The sequence below is a fragment of the Dendropsophus ebraccatus genome, chromosome 5 (genome assembly GCF_027789765.1).
Source record: "Dendropsophus ebraccatus isolate aDenEbr1 chromosome 5, aDenEbr1.pat, whole genome shotgun sequence".
In the NCBI taxonomy this organism is placed as follows: domain Eukaryota; kingdom Metazoa; phylum Chordata; class Amphibia; order Anura; family Hylidae; genus Dendropsophus; species Dendropsophus ebraccatus.
Window position 1 is genome coordinate 65,849,787 of NC_091458.1, and position 21,388 is coordinate 65,871,174.

At 44.9% G+C, this 21,388-nt stretch overlaps 1 protein-coding gene and 3 non-coding genes across 4 annotated transcripts; all 4 read left to right on the forward strand.

Annotated features, from left to right (window-relative positions):
* Positions 1-575: 575 nt before the first annotated feature.
* Positions 576-7,411, forward strand: ATP5F1B (ATP synthase F1 subunit beta). Its single transcript, XM_069970449.1, has 10 exons — positions 576-724; positions 1,274-1,453; positions 2,153-2,327; positions 3,097-3,218; positions 3,857-4,041; positions 5,102-5,260; positions 5,332-5,454; positions 5,963-6,175; positions 6,761-6,962; positions 7,178-7,411. The coding sequence occupies exons 1-10, from the start codon at positions 607-609 to the stop codon at positions 7,273-7,275; spliced, it is 1,575 nt and encodes a 524-aa protein (XP_069826550.1). The 5' UTR covers positions 576-606; the 3' UTR covers positions 7,276-7,411.
* Positions 1,953-2,025, forward strand: LOC138794239 (small nucleolar RNA SNORD59). The gene has a single exon (XR_011363395.1). It is a non-coding gene; the product is annotated as a small nucleolar RNA SNORD59 (small nucleolar RNA).
* Positions 3,430-3,502, forward strand: LOC138794240 (small nucleolar RNA SNORD59). The gene has a single exon (XR_011363396.1). It is a non-coding gene; the product is annotated as a small nucleolar RNA SNORD59 (small nucleolar RNA).
* On the forward strand, positions 5,824-5,894 carry LOC138794241 (small nucleolar RNA SNORD59). The gene has a single exon (XR_011363397.1). It is a non-coding gene; the product is annotated as a small nucleolar RNA SNORD59 (small nucleolar RNA).
* Positions 7,412-21,388: the final 13,977 nt, after the last annotated feature.

The window sequence follows — 21,388 nt, forward strand, 5'->3', positions numbered from 1 at the left end:
AGGAGCGTGCGCCAGGCTTCGGCGCTCATATCTCAGTCACCCGACCACCTCCGGAAGCGGCACCCGGCGGGATCAGGTGAGTATAGGGTGCTCCAGCGGGGGCCGGGAGCCTGTCACCCCGGCACGAGGGGGGACAGGTTTCCTTTAAGCAGCTACGAGCAGCTTCTGACTTTAGCCCACACCTGCCTCCACAGTCTGGACACCCTCTTCCACCCTCACTATCAGCTCCTTTCAACCATAGACCGAGTACATAGTCATTGGCGGTCAATAACGCAGGACATACACAGACTATACACACTTCCCTCCAACCATCTCTAGATGACAGTGAAGGACATGACCGCACAGGTCACGCCGCCACATAAACCACGCCCCCATCATGACTGACATACGTTCGGCGCCACGTCCCGCCCTCTAGACTTTGACGTCCGGACGTTGCTCCGACTATCCAATAGAATGAGAGGAACTCTAAAAGTGACATTTATTCAGTCCAGTTAAAATCCAGCCCACCCCGGTGACGTCGAGACGTTGCGCCTCTTGTACCCGCCCCCAGAGGTAGTCCTGCTGAGTGCTGCTTCTCCTCTGCTGCTCTCTCCTTCTGCCGCCGCCATGTTAGGAGCTGTCGGACGCTGCTCCGCTGGGGCCCTTAAGGCCTTTAAGCCGGCCGCCAGCTCCCTCCAGCTTGGACAAAGCCTGCTGAGGAGCTCTCCAGCGGCGCTGCACTCCCGTAAGTAGGCGACCTGTCCTCCCGGAGCGGTGACCTAGCGGTGTCATTGAATGGTGGCTAGGCCGCTGTTATGCGGGTGAGGCCTGGAGCACGCTGCGCCCGTTACAGCGGGAATATAGCGGGGCGCGGGGTCCTGACAGCACAGGCGGGTGAGGGCTCCTCAGCGCCTCCTCTGCAGTCTGACCTTGTGCCGCGTTGGCGTGTCCTAATCCTGCAGCGGTCACATGGGCTCCCTCCCGGGTCACCACCTATGTGCGCTCTGAGGCGCTGGTGACACTTGTCCTGTGTAATCCCACACCTAGTGTGCTCGCCGGGCAGTGTCTGTCCTTGGCCTGGGCCATTACCCATTGATGATCCACTGGCTCCACATCCCATAGGAGTCTATGTCATGGGTCACACGGTGCAGATCTGACAAGCATGGAGTGTGGGGGAGGACTGTGAGCATGTCCTTAGGGTATCTGATGGAGATCACTCATGGTCACCTCCTGGTCTCTGCTCTCCCCTGCACATGTTCCTGTTCTCTTATGCATGATCTATTTCTATTCCTAGAGAGAGACTATGCCGCTCAGGCTACAGCTGCCAAGCCTGGTGTAGCAACCGGCCGCATCGTCGCTGTCATTGGAGCTGTGGTGGACGTCCAGTTTGATGAAGGCCTGCCACCTATCCTCAATGCCCTTGAGGTCCAGGGCAGGGACACCAGGCTGGTTCTGGAAGTTGCTCAGCACTTGGGTAATGTGTGTTTTTGTTTTTTTTTTTTGTTTTATTTTTTTATTTTGTTTTTTTAATAAATCACTTAACGGTGATCACAGTAAAGTGCAATAACTGACAGTATCCATGGGTTACAAAGCAGATATAAAAGACATTGCACTGTATCAATAGTCTATATATAGAATTACGATAGGGGTATATATGAAAAATCCCATGCTCATGTATCGGCGAGGGTAGGTTTAGTGTTTTACAGCTGAGGATCAAGCAGGAATGCTATATTTGCCGTGTCTTCTAGTAGAGTAACGAGAACAGAAACTGCATTAGGTTGGACCGAAGTTCTCACATTTTGGGCAAACCATGATCCTGTCTGTACTATTCAGACTTCTGGGGAATGTAAAAAAAACCTCAGGGTTTGCCACTGCTGGCATTACCCTCTTGTATATCTAAGGTGGCCTATGTGTAAGCACTGTTAGATGTAGTGTTCTTGAGGTGAGTGATTCCAAGTTCCAGAAGAAATGCACCTTCATTGATGATCATCACTCATGACTTTCGTTCTTCTGAGTCTACTGAAGCAACTTATTGATCTGAGAAGGATGCAGTTATTAACTTAAAATAGAGTTTAGGTTGATGCAGAGTCCTAATAGGATCTGTAGACAACAGAACATGCTGGGGAAAGTCCTTTTCTCAGTCTTCTTACATGATGACCTCTCTTTGAAATAGGTGAGAACACTGTCCGTACTATTGCTATGGATGGTACCGAAGGTTTGGTTAGAGGACAGAAGGTTCTTGATGCTGGCACACCAATCAGAATTCCTGTTGGTCCAGAGACTCTTGGAAGAATCATGAATGTCATCGGTGAACCCATTGATGAGAGGGGCCCTATTACAACCAAACAGTGAGTAGTTCTGTCATAGGCCAGTCTTACTTTGGCTCTTCCATTGAGACCTTAAAGTGAATGTACTATCTGGAGTATTGCCTTTTTTCTTTTTTTTTTTTTCTTCCTGCCCCATACTAACTTGCCAATGTGGCATGGTCCCTTTTTTCAAAACTCCACTTGGTTTTCATGATCGGGGTTTTTGTTGTGCAGAAGCTCTATGCACTGGAGGCAGACCTGGCACCCCCTAGTGTAACGATATCCCCTCCCCTTGGTGGGGCAGCCATGCTTGATTCTAATTGAGGAGCGTCACTGTGTGGAGAGGACATTGTTACACTGGGGGATCTGGGCCCTCCTTCAGAGCTTAGAGGGCTGCAGCAGAAGAAAACTATGCTAAGAAAAACCGTGCAACTAGGATGCCAGCGCCGACAAGGTAGTGAAGAGAAAATTCTCTACTCGTGTACCTCATTTCAGATGACAGCCATTACATGATACTTCTAAGGTAGTTGGTACTTCTGTAAGTAGCTGCATAGAAGGCAGTCTCCTTCAAGGGCGCTGAACTGCTTTATTCAGATGTTTTTTTAATCTGTACACAGCTCATGCTGGTAGCTGAGCTTTCTTGGTGGTCTGTTACATGGACCCCCACCTATCAAAGCTTATATACACTGGAAGTCTACCACATGCATAGTCTTCTAGTATTCTCTTATTACTAGTATAGTAGACATTGTATTTGGATACTCTCTTCTGGCATTCTGATTTATTTATTTTTTGTAATTTTATATGCGTACAGGTTTGCTGCTATCCATGCTGAAGCACCAGAGTTTGTTGAAATGAGTGTTGAGCAGGAAATTCTGGTTACTGGAATCAAGGTGGTAGATCTTCTTGCCCCATATGCTAAAGGAGGAAAAATCGGTGTGTAAACTTTTTCTTTTTTATTGTATGTCTAACATACTTGAATCTACTCACAGGTAGAGCAGAAGGGGTGTTATGTATACAAGTATAATCCTACAGATGGGTGAACTGCCGGTAGTCCCTGACTGCTTACCACATTATGAAGTGCTTTTTGCATTTGCCAAACTTTCACAACCCTTCCTATACAAATCTTTGTATTTTAAACACCCAGTTTCTAATGATGATTTTTATATTGACTTTCGTTCTTCTGAAATTGCTGAAGTCTTATCCTTAATCTGAAGAAACTCTTAAAGCATTTCTGTAGTTTGCGACAACTTCTTACATGTCAAGTTACTAATTGCGTAAGGTCTCGCTCTTGAGTGTAATCTTATGGTCGGGGGGGGGGGGGGGGGGGGCAGTATTGTGGCTGTAGTAGCACATATCTCCTCCCAAATCCAGTTCACTTAAGTCTGTGAAGTAAACGGATCAGATAATCTGCTAGGAGTGGAGCGCACTCCCTTAGCTGTATCTTTTGATCGTACCTGCAATTTGTAACTTGACTTATCAAAACGTGCAAAAAGACATTAATGCTTTAAGGAATGATTCTGCATTAACCTTTACCTTACTATGTCTTACATATGACCTTATTTTCTTCTAAGGTTTGTTTGGTGGAGCTGGTGTGGGTAAAACTGTGCTTATTATGGAGCTGATCAACAATGTGGCCAAAGCCCATGGTGGTTACTCAGTGTTTGCAGGAGTTGGAGAACGTACCCGTGAAGGAAACGACTTGTACCATGAAATGATTGAGTCTGGTGTCATTAACCTAAAGGACACAACATCAAAGGTTTGTACTGTTGCAGTGGTGTGGGGGTTGTATTCTATTAGTAGCTAGCTTATAAAGCCCTTTTTATATGTAAACCTTGGCATTAAACGATCACTAGGGAAAACTGGACATCTGTATGCTTCCCCATGCATCAACATCTGTATAGAAAACGTAGTAGTCCAGGGTATAACGGGGTTACAAAGTTCATGCAGATCTGGAGGCTCTGTGGTGTAGTGAGTTGCTTAATCTAGAGAAGCCCTCTTAAATGCTTAAAATTCATATGGAGCCTACAATGTCACTTAAAGGGGTTGTCCGGCGATAAAAAATTATTCACAGAATAACACACATTACAAAGTTATACAACTTTGTAATGTATGTTATGTCTGTGAATGGCCCCCTTCCCCGTGTCCCACCACCCCCACCCGTGTACCCGGAAGTGTGGTGCGCTATACATTACCTGTCACGTGCCGACCACGGTCTCCGATCCTCAGCAGTGACGTCTTCTTCGGGAGGCCGGCGGATCTTCCCGAGTGCCAGCCGCCCTCTGCAGCGTCATCCGAAGCTCAGCCGCGATTGGCTGAGCATAACTGTGCTCAGCCAATCGCGGCTGATGACGCGGCCACGTCATCAGCTGCTCAGCCGCGATTGGCTGAGCACAGTTATGCTCAGCCAATCGCGGCTGAGCTTCGGATGACGCTGCAGAGGGTGGCCGGCACTCGGGAAGATCCGCCGGCCTCCCGAAGAAGACGTCACTGCTGAGGATCGGAGACCGTGGACGACACGAGATGCGGTGAGTATAATGCACCACACTTCCGGGTCTAGCGTGGGTGGGGGGAAACACGGGGAAGGGGGCCATTCACAGACATAACAGACATTACAAAGTTGTATAACTTTGTAATGTGTGTTCTGTGAATAATTTTTTATCGCTGGACAACCCCTTTAAGATTTCTATTGGTGTCAAAAAGCATGTACATTTTTCATATCGAGCAGAAGCATTTGCTGGATTGCCATGAGGTCATCACATTGATGCAGTTTTTATTAAGAGCTCTAAACCATTGTGCATAACTCTCCCTCCTTATAGGTAGCTTTGGTATATGGACAGATGAATGAACCACCAGGTGCCAGAGCTCGTGTTGCTCTGACTGGCCTGACTGTTGCTGAATACTTCAGAGATCAAGAAGGACAAGATGTGCTGTTGTTCATTGACAACATCTTCAGGTTTACCCAGGCTGGTTCAGAGGTAATCACCCAGACTCTTGTCTCTTGTGCCATGATGTGGCTTCTAGAATGCTAAACTTGTTGTTTCTATAGGTGTCTGCCTTGCTGGGACGTATTCCATCTGCTGTCGGTTACCAACCAACCCTGGCCACAGACATGGGTACTATGCAGGAGAGAATTACAACCACAAAGAAAGGATCTATTACCTCTGTGCAGGTTTGTATCAGCTGTTGTAACATGCTTGTGAGGTGATCTCCCACGTCTTGGAACATGGGTTTAACATTGTAAACATCTGTACACTCCCCCCAGAATACTCAATGCAATGATTTGACCCAAAAAACTGCACACTTCTAAGAAGTTGGATTTGTGTGGTGCTATAGGTATCTTCATACAGAACTACTTTGAAAAGTTTCTGCCACAAAACCCCCTGATACTATTATCAAGGTACAAATATTTTCCCCACATACAACTTTTATATACATTGCTCCCTGGAGCTCCTCTTACCTATGGACTTTTAGGGTGGTTTATTGGTTTATGTAAATCCTATGGCAAATATATGCACCTTGAAAATAGCCATGCTAATTGCCTAAAATGATGAGTAACTTCAGACTTTCGTTCTACTGAGTCTGCTGAAGCAACTTTTGTATCTGATTAGGCACTGTTCATATTGCTTGTACTCTGTGTGTGGTTAGGCTTATTTTAACTTCTTTACCTTGTATTATAGGCTATCTATGTACCTGCTGATGACTTGACAGATCCTGCCCCAGCTACCACATTCGCTCACTTGGATGCTACAACTGTGTTATCTCGTGCTATTGCTGAGCTTGGAATCTACCCTGCTGTGGATCCCTTGGATTCAACCTCCCGTATCATGGACCCCAATATTGTGGGGCAAGAGCACTATGATGTAGCTCGTGGTGTGCAGAAGATTTTGCAGGTATGTTCTGTGTAAACTTTAAAGGACATATGTCACCTGTGTTTTAATTTACTGCTAGTTATGTGCTAAAGGTTCTCACTCATGTTTCTATTTAACTTTTTATTTCACATCTTGTACACTGTTAGGGGGGCAGCCATATTGCCTAGGCTGTTTTAAACAGTATTTAGCTTACAGCAACACATTGACAGATGACAATAGATGGGCTGTCCCTTTAAGATGAATATTTGGTCTCATCTTTTGAAGAGGTCATTCCACAGGGAGCTGCTATTGTCTGTCTACTGGTGTCACCTGATGCTGTAGTAATGTACAGATCACTTTACAGCAGCCTCCTTCTATCAACACAGACAGAACAAGAGATTTTAGCTTAGTTTTAGCCCCAGTGCTGAGAGCACAACTTCAAGACTTTTATTATAGATGGTAAAATGGAAAACTGAAAAGTCACCAAAGACTTAAATATGTTTAACATAAAAATTATTGAAACAAAGTAATTTTCTGATGACTTATTCCCTTAAAGGCCATGTTGTGAGATTTGTGCCTTATTAAAACTATTTCCCTAACTGTGGCATTTTTGTTCCTTCTGTGTAGGACTACAAATCACTGCAGGATATCATTGCTATTTTGGGTATGGATGAATTGTCAGAAGAAGACAAACTTACTGTAGCCAGAGCTCGTAAGATCCAGCGTTTCCTGTCTCAGCCATTCCAGGTTGCTGAAGTCTTTACTGGGCATTTGGGCAAACTGGTTCCACTTAAAGAGACTATCAAGGGATTCCAGCAGATCCTTCACGGTAATTTAAATCTGAGCCAATCAAATTATTTTGACAACACAAATCCATTTGTCTTGGCAAATTGCATTTAGGCAGTGGTGTAATTTTGATTGGAATTCAAGCAGCTTGCACCACCATTGCCAGTCATAAACTTGCAGTATATTGTGCAGAAATTTTGAAAAGTAAGGTAAATTCTCAGCTACCAACAGAAACTTAATTTTTTATTTTTTTTACAGGAGAATATGATCACCTGCCTGAACAGGCTTTCTACATGGTAGGACCTATTGAAGAAGCAGTAGCAAAGGCTGAGAAACTTGCAGAAGAGCACTCTTAAAGACTTGATAAAAGGTTTCCTTGAAAGCACTCATCCACAACACCTTCATCCTCAGTTATGCGTTTTGCCTGTCTGTAATGGATTATGTTGGCAAAGTGTATTTAAAATTTCCAATAAAACATCTGTGTAAAGACCATATGTGTCTGATGTGAAACATTGGTTTTCATCAAACTGACAGTTGAATATGATGCAGGTGGTACAGAATTAGCGCTAAAATGTTCACTACACATGCCAATGTCTTACTTCTTATTCTGCAGGGCTGTGGAGTCAGTAAGCTGCAGCTCCAACTCTGACTCCTGAATTTTTATCAGCTCCGACTCCTGCTCTTTCATAAATGGCCAGTCATATACCAGGGGAGTGATTTATCACACTGGCTCAGCAGCTTCTCCCTAATGTCCTACATGATCCTGGGGCGACTTCTGAGGGAATAAGGAAAGATATAAAGCAGCTTCTCCTGTGTGCAGTGGATGCAGTCTAAATCTGTTGGGGCCTACCATATGACTAGGGCTACACAGTGACTAGAGTTGTGCAGACTTTGAGCATACGCGTGCTTCTGACATTTTGTTTATGGGTGAAAAAACCAAAGCGTCATAGCCCTAGCCTAATTCTGTAAAACGTGGTATCTGCTTAAACCTAAATTCCTTTTAAAGACCACATCAAATGATCTAGCTTGACTTGGATAGCTGTTAGGTCCAGAAGATACATGTTAAAAGCTCTTTTCAAGTGAAAAGTGTTAGGCTTACCTATGTTCATGTTCTGCTGTAATAACACTTCCTGTCCCTTACCCTGTGAGGAGCTTGGCTTGCAGCCAGCTGTCTTTTGTCAGTGCTGGAAAAGCTGGATCCAGTCCTAGGAAACTGTTTTTTCAGGACTGGATCCAGCTTTTCTAGGCAACTGGGGTGGGGCAGCACTAAGTTAAAAGGCAGCAGACTGCCGAGCTAACAAAGCAATTTGCTTTTACTGTATATTCGTTCATCTCCAGTATTCCAGCTTGCAGCAGCAGACTAGGAGCTTGGAAACTCCTGACAACTTTTTCACAGGAGCAAAAAATCCCCCCCCCCCCCCCCCCCTCCCCAAGCAGCATTTTAAATAGCCTAAGATATCTCCATCGGTGGTCCAGTGAGGGAATCATCTGTTTTCAGCACCGCCCGAGGCCTTCTTGGCTGCCTGACATTGCAATTGCTACAGGCTCCCTTCAGGCTGCAGGCTGCACTCCGCAGTGTGCACATTTTCGCACAGCCCTACTGGCTAAATGTCAGATTAGGGGTAGTGCGGTGTAAAGCATTATTTCACTTAACACACTACAAAGTTATACAATATTGTAATGTGTTTAGGTGAATGTTCCCCAACCCCACACTAGACCCGGAAGTGTGTTGCTGTATACTTACTGGATCACTGTCGACCCTGCCCGCCATCTTGGGACGATCACATCTTCAGGAGGCCGGCCAGCGTGTCAGCTGTGATTGGCTAAGCATTGTTATGCTCAGCTAATCGTGGGTGAGCAGCTAATGGCCAGCTTGAGGGAGGGCTGGAGCAGGCCGGCCAGCCTCCTGAAGATGACATGATCGTCCCAAGATTGCATCCGGGGTCGACAGTGATTCCGTAAGTATACAACACACGTTTGGGTCTAACGTGGGGGGAGACATGGGAAACTAGGCCATTCACTTAAATAACAAACATTACAATGTTGTATAACTTTTGTAAAGTGTGTTATTTGGTGAAATAATGCTTTACACCGCACTACCCCTTCAAGCACGGGCCAGTTGTCACATTTGCATTTTTGTTTTTTCCTCTTTGCCTTCTAAGACCCATAGCTTTTATTTTTCCACCTACAGGGCCATGTGAGGGCTTGGTCTTTTTAGGAGCAGGTGTACTTTGTAATGGCGGCTTTCATTTTGCCATAAATGGATGACTGGACTCCCAAAATATCATTCATGGGGTCAAAATGCGATTCTGCAAATTTTGCAGGTTCTATACGTCGGTCTGAACACAGCGATATGCATGTTTACTAGGTTTTCTAATGTTTTACTATTTTTATTAGCAGTAAAACTTATTTTTTTTTTTTGGGCAAATAGGTAATTTAAAATGGCCCTATTGTGACTCTTATAGCGCTTTTATATTTTCACCTACAGGGGCATCATTTTTTTGTGCCATGATCTCTGGCTATTAACATTTTTCTAGATCAGACGTATTGATTACTTAATTTTTATGTATTTAAAAAAACAAAAGCAATCCCTGCTCACAGTGCAGGAACAAAAGTTTTATTGTAATCAGACGATCATGCATGCTATGATTAATTAAAGGGAACCTGTCACCCCCCCCCCCCCCCCGTGCCGGGGTGACGGGGGGGGGGGGGAGGTGACAGGTTCCCTTTAATTAATCATAGCATGCATAATCGTCTGATTACAGGTTCCCGACCGGGGTGACAGGTTCCCGACCCCCCCCGTTAGAGCCCCCTATACTCACCTAATCCCGCCGGGTCCCGCTTCTGGAGGTGGTCGGGTGATGAAGATCTCAGCCGCTGCAGCCCGGCGCGCGCGCTGAGAGATGAGTCCAACGCTCATAGAGAATGATGGAGCGCTGGACTCTTCTGTCATTCTCTATTGGTGTTGGACTTATCTCTCAGCGTGCGCGCCGGGCTGCAGCTGCTGAGATCTTCATCCCCCGACCATCTCCAGAAGCGGGATTAGGTGAGTATAGGGGGCTCTAACAGGGGGTCGGGAGCCTTTCACCCCGGCATGGGGGGTGACAGGTTCCCTTTAATGTTGTTTTTATGTATAAAATGGGATGGGGAGGTGATTTTCCCTTTTTTGTTGGGAGAGAGGCTTGGGGGCATTTTCAAAACTTTTTTTATTTTTATTTTTTTACACTTTTTAAAGTGACTGTCACCCCCTTTTTGCATTCTGACTTCTCTACACAGGTGTAATGGGTAAATTTAGTGTTTTTTATACCTTATACGTCAGGCTGCTTGTTCAAGTAAAAAATGATCTATTACTGTATCTACGCTCATCTCTAGTGATGCTTAACCCCTTAAGGACCATGGGTGTACATTTACGGGGCCTTAACGCAGGAGGATGTAAATATATACGCCCTGCCGGATCCCGGGCTATGGAGCGGGCTCAGGAGCTGAGCTCGCTCCATAGCCAGTGATGACCGGCTGCTACCTGCACTCAGGCCCTCACCCTCAATGGCGGGTAACCGCGATCTTGCGGCCGCCCGCCATTAACCCCTTAAACGCTGCAGCGTTTAAAGTGTAAGAGACCGGAGCATCTTCGGTCGCTTACTGATCGAGACCCCCCGCAGCGTGTCTGGGGGGGTCCCGATTGCACTGCCTGACTGCCGGAGGTCTAATACTTATCTTGTGCAGTTGATGATCTGATAAAGTCTGCCACAGGCAGGCTCTAGCAGAAGATCGCAGATTACACTGATCCCAGCTATGCTACTGCATAGCAGTGATCAGTATGTTCAATCTAGTGTAGTAATGTAAAAGTTGCCTAAAAGGACTTAATATGACACTGTCACCCCTTTTTGCATTCTGACTTCACACAGGTGTAATGGGTAAATTTAGCAGTTTTCATACCTTATTTTATATCATACGTCATGGTGCTTGTTAAAGTAAAAAAAAAATCTTTTATCAACTGCATATTGTGCTAAGTGGGCGGGGATTCGCAGCATTAGCTGCACTTAGCCCTGCCCACAGCGCCACCATTGGCCTCGACCCTTCACCAACATCATCAGTTCATAGGCCTCGCCTCCTCAACGCAGATTGGTGGGCCGACCTAGAGGAGGTGAGGCCTAGACCTTTAGGCCAGCCTGTTCCCATGGTCATGAGGGGGGAGGCTTACGTGTCTATGACATCACGGAGGGGCCAACAGTGGCGCTGTGGGTGGGGGCCACGTGGCGATTATGCTGTGAAGCCCCAGCCCACTTAAATTTGCAGTTGATAAAAAAGCAAATTGCTTCGTTTTCTCTGAATCCAGCCCTGGGAAACTTCTTACATTGTCCCAGGACTGGATTCAGCTTTTCCCAGCACCCGCGGAGGAGAAGCATGGAGCGGCAGTCAGTTAAAAGGCAGCAAGCTAATGAGCGGATCTCAGAGATATTGAAGCAGTTCACTTAGTTATTTCTGCAAATTCGCTCCTCTCTAATCATAACAGCACATACTCAAAGCGGGATGTCAATTAAAAGAATGGGACTTATCTACAGCATGAGATCTGCTGCGGATTCCGGTAGGTGTGAAGGCACCCTAAAGATCCTTCCTTTAAATATAACTTCACACAGTACAGTAATAAACAATTCTACTTTGCTATATTGGGAACCATGTCGACTGTGCACAATATAATTAAGTATATCATTCTAAATTTTTTTTCTTAAAACACACTTTAACTGAAGTCTGAGGCATTTTCAGAACTTCGAGAACAAGAGACTAAGGGCCCTATTCCACCGGACGATTATCGTTCAGATTACCGTTAAATCGTTAGAATCTAAACGATAATCGTTCGTTTGAATAGCCGTTAACGACCGAACGAGAAATCGTTGATCATTCAATAAGACCTGGACCTATTTTTATGGTTGCTTGTTCGCATTGAATAAGATATCGTTTGGTCGTTCGCAGTAGTGACAAACGCAATAGCGACGACAAGACGACCGCAAGAATGATCATTAGTAACGATTACCTTTCCATGTAAATGGGTGAACGATTTCAGGTCTTTCGTAATAGTGGTCCTTTGGATCGTTTATCGTTAACGATTATGCAAACGATAATCGTCCTGTGGAATAGGGCCCTAAATTTCGAACATCAAAAGTTTATTGATCTAGTGGCAAGACCTTCAAGACCTCTACAACCACATCCCAATTCATCAGGCATACCAAAGGACCTTCAGCATGTTTAATACGAAGCACCTCAATTTGAGCTGAATTTACTACTTTTCTCTTGTAAGATTTGTGAATCTTTATCTGTTACTAACTAAATGAAGTGGATTTAAATGTGCTATGCCATCATTCTTTTGTAACTTAACCCCTTACCGCATTTGGACGTACCGACACGTCCAAATCTGCATGCCGTTCCTGCAGATGGACGTGCCGGCACATCCTCGGGATGACAGGGGCGCAGGAGCTGCGCTCCTGTCATCCCCGGCGGGGCACGGCTGTCAGTGATAGCCGGGCAATTGCCAAGATCCGGATCTTGGCATTTAACCCCTTAGTGACCGCCGATACGGCGGTCACTAATGGGCCATATTCTCTACCATCAGCTTTGGCAGAGAATAAGGCTGCGGCGCCGGGAAGACCCCCACTCCGTCCCCCCAGCTACTGGAGGTAGCTGAGGGGTTGGGGCAGTGTGTGGGGCCCGTCCCGGCCGGCCTCCGTACCGGCGATCGCCGCTATTAACGTTATAGCGGCGGCCGCTGGTACCGGGCATTGCCGGCGCCGCTGCTGCCTTTCATCTCCCCCCACCGTGAATCCACGGCTGGGGGAGATGAAAAAAGTGTCCCTCAGACCCCAGATCAGCCCCCCTAGTGGGCGATAACTAACCCTCCCCTCCCCCGGCGGCCATCATTTCCAAGATGGCCGCCGCCATCGCTGTAAACAAATTATGTCTGTTCACAGTGATGGAAAAGTAAAAATTAATCAAAGCCCCATTCTCTCCACCACCGGAGGTAGCGGAGAGCATGGGGCAGTGAACGGGGACCCCCCTGTGGGGTCCCGGTACAAGCGATCAGCGGTATATACTATATACCGCTGATCGCTTGTATCATGTGCTGATCAGCACTTTTTATCCCCTGTCACCATAAATGATTGGTGACAGGGGATAAAAAGTAATAGTGTACCCCCCCCAAGTCGACCCCCACCCCCCCAGTCGACCCCCCTACCCATTATACTCACCTGATCCAGGGAGGTCCTTCCTCCTTGACGTCCAGGCTGATTCTGAAGGCCGCATGCGCTCCAGAACCAGTCATCTCTGAAAATTTAAAGTGACTAGAGATGAGCGAACCTGGAGCATGCTCGAGGCCATCCGAACCCGAACCTTTGGCATTTGATTAGCGGTGGCTGCTAAAGTTGGATTAAGCCCTAAGGCTATGTGGAAAACATGGATATAGTCATTGGCTGTATCCATGTTTTCCAGACAACCTTAGAGCTTTATCCAAGTTCAGAAGCCCCAGCTAATCAGATACCGAACGTTCGGGTTCGGATCGACCCGAACCCGGTTCGCTCATCTCAATTTGGTTCCTGTCACTGGACTATGATTACTGTGATAGAAAATATCACAGTAATCATAGTAATAAAGTGAAAATGAGTGTGCAAAAAGTGAAAAACATCCAAAAAAAAATAAAACACACTTTTTATTATAGTAATAATTGCAGTTTACCCCCAAATTACCCCTAACCCCCCCAGATTACCCGTAACCGCCCTAGGTTGTCCATAATCACGCCAGATTACACGTAACCACCGCACGTTGCCCGTAACCACCACATGTTGACCGTAACCACCCCAAATTGCCAGTGGTCCCCTCTAGATTGTCCGTAATCACCACAGATTGCCTGTAATCACCCCAAATTATATGTACCCACCCCAGATTACCTATAAGCACTTCAGTTTATCCGTAACAATCCCAGATTGTCTGTAACCCCCCCCAGGTTGCCCGTAACCACCACAGGTTGCTCATAACCACCCCAGGTTGCCTGTAATCATGCCAGATTACATATAACACCCCAGATTGCATGCAACCACCGCACGTCGCCTCTGACCACCGCACCTTGCCACTGACCACCGCACGTTGCCTCTGACCACCCCGAATTGCCAATGAACCCCTCCAGATTGCCCGTAACCATGCCAGATTACAGGTACCCACCCCAGATTACCTATAAGCACTTCAGTTTACCCGTTACCGCCCCAGATTGTCCGTAACCACCCCACGTTGTCCGTAACCACCCTACGTTGCCCGTAACCACCCCAAGTTTCCCGTAACTACAGCAGGTTGCCTGTAACCACCCTAGATTGTCTGTAACCACAGGAGGTTGCCTGTAACCACCTCAGGTTGCCGTATCCACAGCAGGTTGCCCGTGACCACCCCATGTTGACCGTATCCACCCCAGATTACCCGTAACCACCCCAGGTTGCCCGTGACCACCTCCAGATTACCCGGAACCACCCCAGACTGTCCGTAACCACCCCACATTACCTGTATTCTCATTTTTTTTTTATTTTAGTTTAGTAACTGCGCTATTCTAATAACTATTACTAGCTGCGGTTTTGCTCCAGCAAATTGGTGCTCCCTTCCTTCTGAGCCCTGCTGTGTGCCCATACAGTGGTTTATGCCCACATATGGGGTACCGTTGTACTTAGGAGAACCTGCGTTACAGATTTTGGGGTGAATTTTTTCTCCTGTTCCCTGTGAAATTTAGAAATTTCAAAGTAAACCAACATATTATTGGAAAAAATCGAGTTTTTCATTTTTACTGGCCAATTTTGAATACTTTCCTCTAATACCTGTGGTCAAAATGCTCACCACACCCCAAGATGAATTCTTTGAGGGGTGCACTTCCCAAAATGGGATAAATTTTGGGGGGGTTCTATTCTGCTGAAACTACAGGGGCACTGCAAACGCATCGGGCGCTCAGAAACTTCTTCAGAAAAATCTGCACTGAAAATGCTAATTGGCGCTCCTTCCCTTCTGAGCCCGGTTGTGTGCCCATACAGTGGTTTATGCCCACATATCGGGTACCGTTCTACTCAGGAGAACCTGTGTTACAGATTTTGGGGTGAATTTTCTCTCCTGATCCTTGTGAAATTGAGAAATTTCAAACTAAAGGAACATATTGGAAAAATTTTAGTTTTTCATTTTTACAGTATTTTTGAATACTTTCCTCTAATACCTGTGGGGTCAAAATGCTCACCACACCCCAAGATGAATTCTTTGAGGGGTGTGCTTTCCAAAATGGAGTGACTTATGGGGAGATTTTACTCCGCTGGCACTACAGGGGCACTGCAAACGTACCTGGTGCTCAGAAACTTCTTCAGCAAAATCTGCATTGAAAAAGCTAGTTGGCGCTCCCTTCCTTCTGAGCCCGGCTGTGTGCCTATACAGTGGTTTATGCCCACATATGAGGTACCTTTTTACTCAGGAGAACCCGCGTTACAAATTTTGTGGTACTTTTTTCTCTTGTTCCTCGTGAAATTGAGAAATTTCAAACTAAACGAACAAATTATTGGAAAAATTCGAGTTTTTCATTTTTACTGTCTAATTTTGAATACTTTCCTATAATACCTGTGGGGTCAAAATGCTTATCCTACCCCAAGATGAATTCTTTGAGGGGTGTCCTTTTCAAAATGGGTTGACTTATCGGGTTTTTTCTCTCTGCTGACACTACAGGGGCACTGCAAACGCACCTGGCGCTCAAAAAAATCTGCATTGGAAAAGCTAATTGGCGCTCCTTCCCTTCTGAGCCCTGCTGTGTGCCCAAACAGTGGTTTATGCCCACATATGGGGTACCATTGTACTCAAGAGAACCTGCGTTACAAATTTTGGGGTGCCTTTTCTCTCATGTTCCTTTTGAAAATGAGAAACTTTAATCTAAACGTATATATTATTGGAAAATTTTAATTTTCCATTTTTTACGCCCTAAATGGTGAATACTTTCCTCAAGCCCCTATAGGGTCAAAATGCCCATTATACCCCTAGATTAATTCTTTAAGGTGTCTAGTTTCCAAAATGGGGTAAATTTTGGGGGTTTCCAGTATACAAGCCTCCTAAATCAACTTAAAAAAAGAAACTTTCACGAAAATGTGATAATTTGCTGATAAATTCCTAAGCCCCGTAACACCCTAAAAAAGTAAAATATGTTTATGAAATGAAGCTGGAATAAAGAGGACATATTGGTAATGTGACTTAGTAACTAATTTTTGTGATACGACTTTCTTTTTTTAGAAGCAGAGAATTTCAAAGTTCATAAAATGCAAATTTTTTAAATTTTTCATGATATTTTGATGTTTTTCACAAAAAAACACAAAGTAGTGACCAAATTTTGCAACTAACATAAAGTGCCATATGTGACGAAAAAACTATCTCAGAATCGCTAGCATACGTTAAAGCATCACTTGAGCTATAAGCGCATAAAGTGAGACAGGTCAGATTTTGAAAAATTAGCCTGGTCATTAAGGCCCAAATAGGCTTAGTCTTGAAGGGGTTAAGAGAAACAAATCGTTCATTCTCGATCGTTATAGCAAATTTTTAAATGATCGCTCCGTGCAATAGGGGCTTTACTCAGTCACTGCAGTGGCCAGTAATTGGCTGTACTGGGCAATTTCTACAAGGAGCACATATAGCGATGAGCGAGCATGCTCGTCAGAGCTTGGTACTCGTTCGAGTATTAAGGTACTCGAAGGTGCTCGATGCTCGGACGAGCATCTCGCGATACTTGAGAAAATGGCATCATCCTTTTACTGCAAGTTTGGGCGCAATTTCTCAGCCAATAAACATGCAGGAGACTCTTTGGTACATCGTGCGATGACGTGGGACCCATACATGTCGATAGCAGCGATTGGTTGGCCATATCAGATGACCCTGCCATATAAGAATCTGGGACGGCGGTGCTTGCCTCACATGTATGCTGTAAGAGATTAGGGACAGAGCTGCTGATTGTCAGGGAGAGCGTTAGGGAGGGAATTAGCATTACTGTAGGGATACTAGACATAGAACCCAATAGCCCTTGTAAGGGCTTAAAATTCATATTTTTTTTTTTGGAGTACTCCAGACTGCTGGCTGGGACTTGCAGTGCAGCTACCAAGATCTTAGCTGCACACTGTGGGGATTGACTGCTGTCAGAGAGTGTTAGGAAGGGAATTAGCGTTCCTGTAGGCAGAGATACTAGACAAAGGACACAACAGCCCTTGTAAGGGCTTAAAATTTATATTTTGTTTGGAGTACTCCAGGCTGCTGGCTGGGACTTGCAGTGCAGCTACCAAGATCTTAGCTGCATACTGTGGTGATTGACTGCTGGCAGAATGGGGACAGCAGGTGGTGTATACAGACCCCAAAGAAGTCCTCAACACGATTGTTTTTTTTTTTTTGTCGCTGGTGCTGCTGCTGTTGTACATTTTATTGCTGTGATTTGTAGTACATACATTCATGATGATGCCAGGAGCTCAGAAATTATTTAAATGTTAACGCTACTATACTAACACAGCATGTACAGTAGCGTGAACATTTAAACAGCGAATGATGATGCTGGGAACTCCAAACTCAGTTCTGTAGTCTGTGCATGGAACGTGTGAATGCCTCCTTAGGGTATGTTCACACTGAGCAAATGAGGCTGAACTTTCCGCCGCGGAATCCCGTCTGTCTCAGTGTTCCATAGCCCGTCTATGGGAGAGCGTGCGCTCCTCCGCAGCCTCCGCTCAACAAAGTGACATGTCACTTCTTTGAGCGGAGATCGGCAGCAGCGTAGGAGCGCACGCCCTCTCATTCACTCACAGTGGGACAATGAGCATGGTGGGATTCCACAGCGGAATTCTGCAGTATTTTCCCCCAAGCCACCCCACCCGACCCCTAGTACCCAACATCCATGCCCCATAACTACCACCTACACCAGGGGTAGGGAACCTTAGCTCTCCAGCTTTAGCTTTGGCTGTCCATTCATGATGGGAGTTGTCATTTTGCAACAGCTAGAGAGCCAAGGTGCTTACCCCTGACCTACACAGAGTACTGTTTCTTTCTTCGTGCAAAATTGTGTAAAAGTTTTGCGTAAAATGTGTTGTGCAAAGTGGGAATTTTTTAGCTAAAATGGCTACTCTGTGCTGGCAAAGGAAATGATGAATTCCCCCACTATGTGTCTTGTTTTAACATATAGTTAGAATATTCAGTAAAGCAAAGACACACAGGAAAACAAGCACGGAACAGAGGTGGCGTGTGCCAATCATATGCATTGCTAGGGAAGAGAAAAACTATCCATAGTCTATATAAAACCACAACCATACTAAACATGACATGCCTCTATTTATCTCAAATAGCTTATAGACAATAAATAAATCATTCTAATCGCCTTATAATAAATGGAGTTTAATTCACTGTTTAATTTTGCATTGTATTTATGTTGCTGCAGCTTCACAGAGTTAATACACAAGGAGACGCTCACACCCTACTAAACCACTGGGACATGCAGTCACACTTCCTTAACAGACCATCACACACTTCGAAAGACAATAGGACTAGACACACGTGATACCTTTCCACCAATCTTAGGTACCGATTCATTTTTTTTTTTTTTGTTAAATGACTGAGCCGTCTTAGCAATTAATGGAGATTGCTATTAACCCTTTCACTGAACATAGCATTCTCTATATAAAAAGCCTGCTTAGCAGATGGTTATATCACTATATATATATATATATATATATATATATATATATATTATTACAGCTCTGTTGGAATCCTATTAAATGACTGCATTTTTAACAAGAAAATGGATCATGGGAGGTGTGTGATGCCGCTAATCCAGATATCCTAAAAGAATCAATCTATGTGATGAATGATGTATGAGAACATTTCTACATCTATTTTTTTTATCTCTGCTTTATCGCTGCTTTTAACTATTTTCATGTCTGTAGTGGGACTGTATCTTGCCATTGTGGTGAGCTGTTGCATTTTTTTCTGTTTTTGTGAATATAAAAATATACACAAAAAAAAGTAGAATTTGGGCTGTTATAGGACACTAACACCTTTTTTTTAAGAAGCAGACATTCTGCATTTTCTTAAGGATTATGGGTATCTGAACACAGCTTTTTATATGTTATGACCGATGGGCAGGAGTGCTACGTGAAACCACAGTTTTTTTATTCTTCACAATTTCAACATATGCGTTTTTGAACCATATCCTATGGAACCATGGAAGTTGATGCTAAATTGATACTAATAACAACAACAATGCTAAAACTACCCTGTTTTCCTGAAAATAAGACCTATTAGAGCTTTTGCTGAATTGCTAAATATAATGCCGCCCCCAAAAATAAGACCTAGCAAAGTATTTGTTTGGAAGCATGCCCACCAAACAGAACACCAGGGCATACAGCTGTTATTCTTTTTAGCTTGCTATCGTCATCCCGCATCTTTGCCGTCTGCTGCAGAGCAGCTGCATGCAGGTCATGAAGACCGTGACCTGCCGCCAGCCCCGATATTTCCTTCTGCAGCTGTCACTTGTAAATGTGCAGGCAAGGCATCAAGAGGCCCGGAGCCTGCCACCATCCCCGTTGTCCCCTACTACCAGATGTAGAGCTGCACACAGTCTGCCGTTATACCATAGCCTACCCACCGTACGGTGTTCCTGCTGTGCTGTACGAGTGTGCTGTGGTGAGCTCCCCCTGGTGGCCAGAAGCCGCCATACTGTACGCTCTGTCCCTGCTGTGCATGTGACATGTGAATTCTTCTTCATGGAATAATAAGACATCCCCTGAAAATAAGACTTAGCACATCTTTGAGAGAAAAAATTTATATAAGACCCTGTCTTATTTTCGGGAAAACAGGGTACTGATACTTATGGCAGCAGTAGTAATAATAAAAATAATGTCATGCAAGACCTATAAAAAATATCAAGCATTAACAGTTGCTACAGATAATGCACAACATACAAATATGGGCTGTTTTTATTTGATTTTTCTTGATCAAAAACAGAAACTGATCCCAGAAGGATCAAGGAAAAACAAAGGAGCGGTTCAGGAATGTTTTTCTTTGTTTCCTTTTCTGAGATTTGTTACTGTATTTGACTTTGAAAGAAAGGAAGGGAAAAAGGAAAGATAGAGAAGTAAGGCCTTATACCAGTAGCACGTACATACACATCACCACAGGGAGCAAAATACAGCGGAATATAAAAATCCAAAATGGGCAGGGGGTGGACGGCAACATTATAAAGAAGCTAAACTTACCTGTCTCCGTGCCCCTGCATTGCCACCAGCTCACTCTCCACCTCCGTTCTCCAGTTTTCTCCCAGTTCCTGTGTCGCCACGACCCAGCAGGAGCTAGCCGCTCAACCAGTCAGTCATTCAGTGACTGCAGAGGTGTTCAGTCACTTATTGGTTGAGTGGACATTTCTGAAGCGGCTAGTGACGTCACAGAATTGGGAGCTACAGGAGACCGGTGGGTGACCATGCCGACCAAATTCTGGAACAATAGGTGTGATTTGCAAATAACCAGTAATTGTTTGGCTTTAATTTCTTTATAAGCACTGGTAAAAGAAAAGCTGAGCTCTGTTTTTTTATGATTTCCCCCAATGTGGGAGACTTGTAAGCTAATAGCTGTGGATCTCTTGCCAGTCATTTTGAATGAGAAGACATACTGTAACTGACAGCCCCCTTAACCCCAGAATTCCGTGGCCTCCCTGTCATAATGACAGTCTATGGGAGGCTTGCACGCCTCTTCTCTCCGCGCTGAAGAATAAACACATTCATTCTTCAGCGCGGAGAGAGAAGGCGCCTCCCATAGACATTATGACAGAGAGGCTGGCGACATTTCCCACTTTTGCTCTGTGTACACGTAGCCTAAAGTGAATGTACCACTAGGTACATAGCTTTGTTTCTTTTTAAATGAACAGACCGGCATCGGCGCAGGGATGCCAGTGGCGAGTTTAAGGGTACAAACCCACACACTGTATACGCAGCAGATTTGATGGGGCAGATTTGATGCTGTGATCAGTTATTTAGATCTAATCTGCTGCGTATTTGCTGCATATCGCAGCAGTAAATACACTGCATATACGGTGTGTGGGTTTATACCCTTAGTCTCAAGAACCAATAGTTTCAACATACAATGGCTGTCCTGAAACCAATTAGTATTGTAACTTGAGGGACCACTGTATAGTGTTTGGTTCCCCCCCCCCCCCCCTTACACACACACACACACACACACACACACACACAGTTTTCTCTATAGGACTCTAAAAAAAAAGCAGAAAACATGTTGCAAATGTTTTAAAATAAAAAAAAATGTACAAAAATAGAATAGAAAGCTGCAATGATAAAGGCTTAAAAATCATGGTTTATAAAAGACTGAAGAAAATAAAATAGTATGTGTTAGGGAGCTCTTAATGCTTTCTACTTCAGGTTTAATTCCCCTTTAATGTGACCC

Coding starts and splice junctions, on each gene's coding strand:
- ATP5F1B (XM_069970449.1), top strand. CDS start 607: ATGTTAGGAGCTGTCGGACGCTGCTCCGCTGGGGCCCTTAAGGCCTTT. Junction 1,454..2,152: donor GGAAGTTGCTCAGCACTTGG/GTAATGTGTGTT, acceptor TCTTTGAAATAG/GTGAGAACACTGTCCGTACT. Junction 6,176..6,760: donor GTGTGCAGAAGATTTTGCAG/GTATGTTCTGTG, acceptor CCTTCTGTGTAG/GACTACAAATCACTGCAGGA.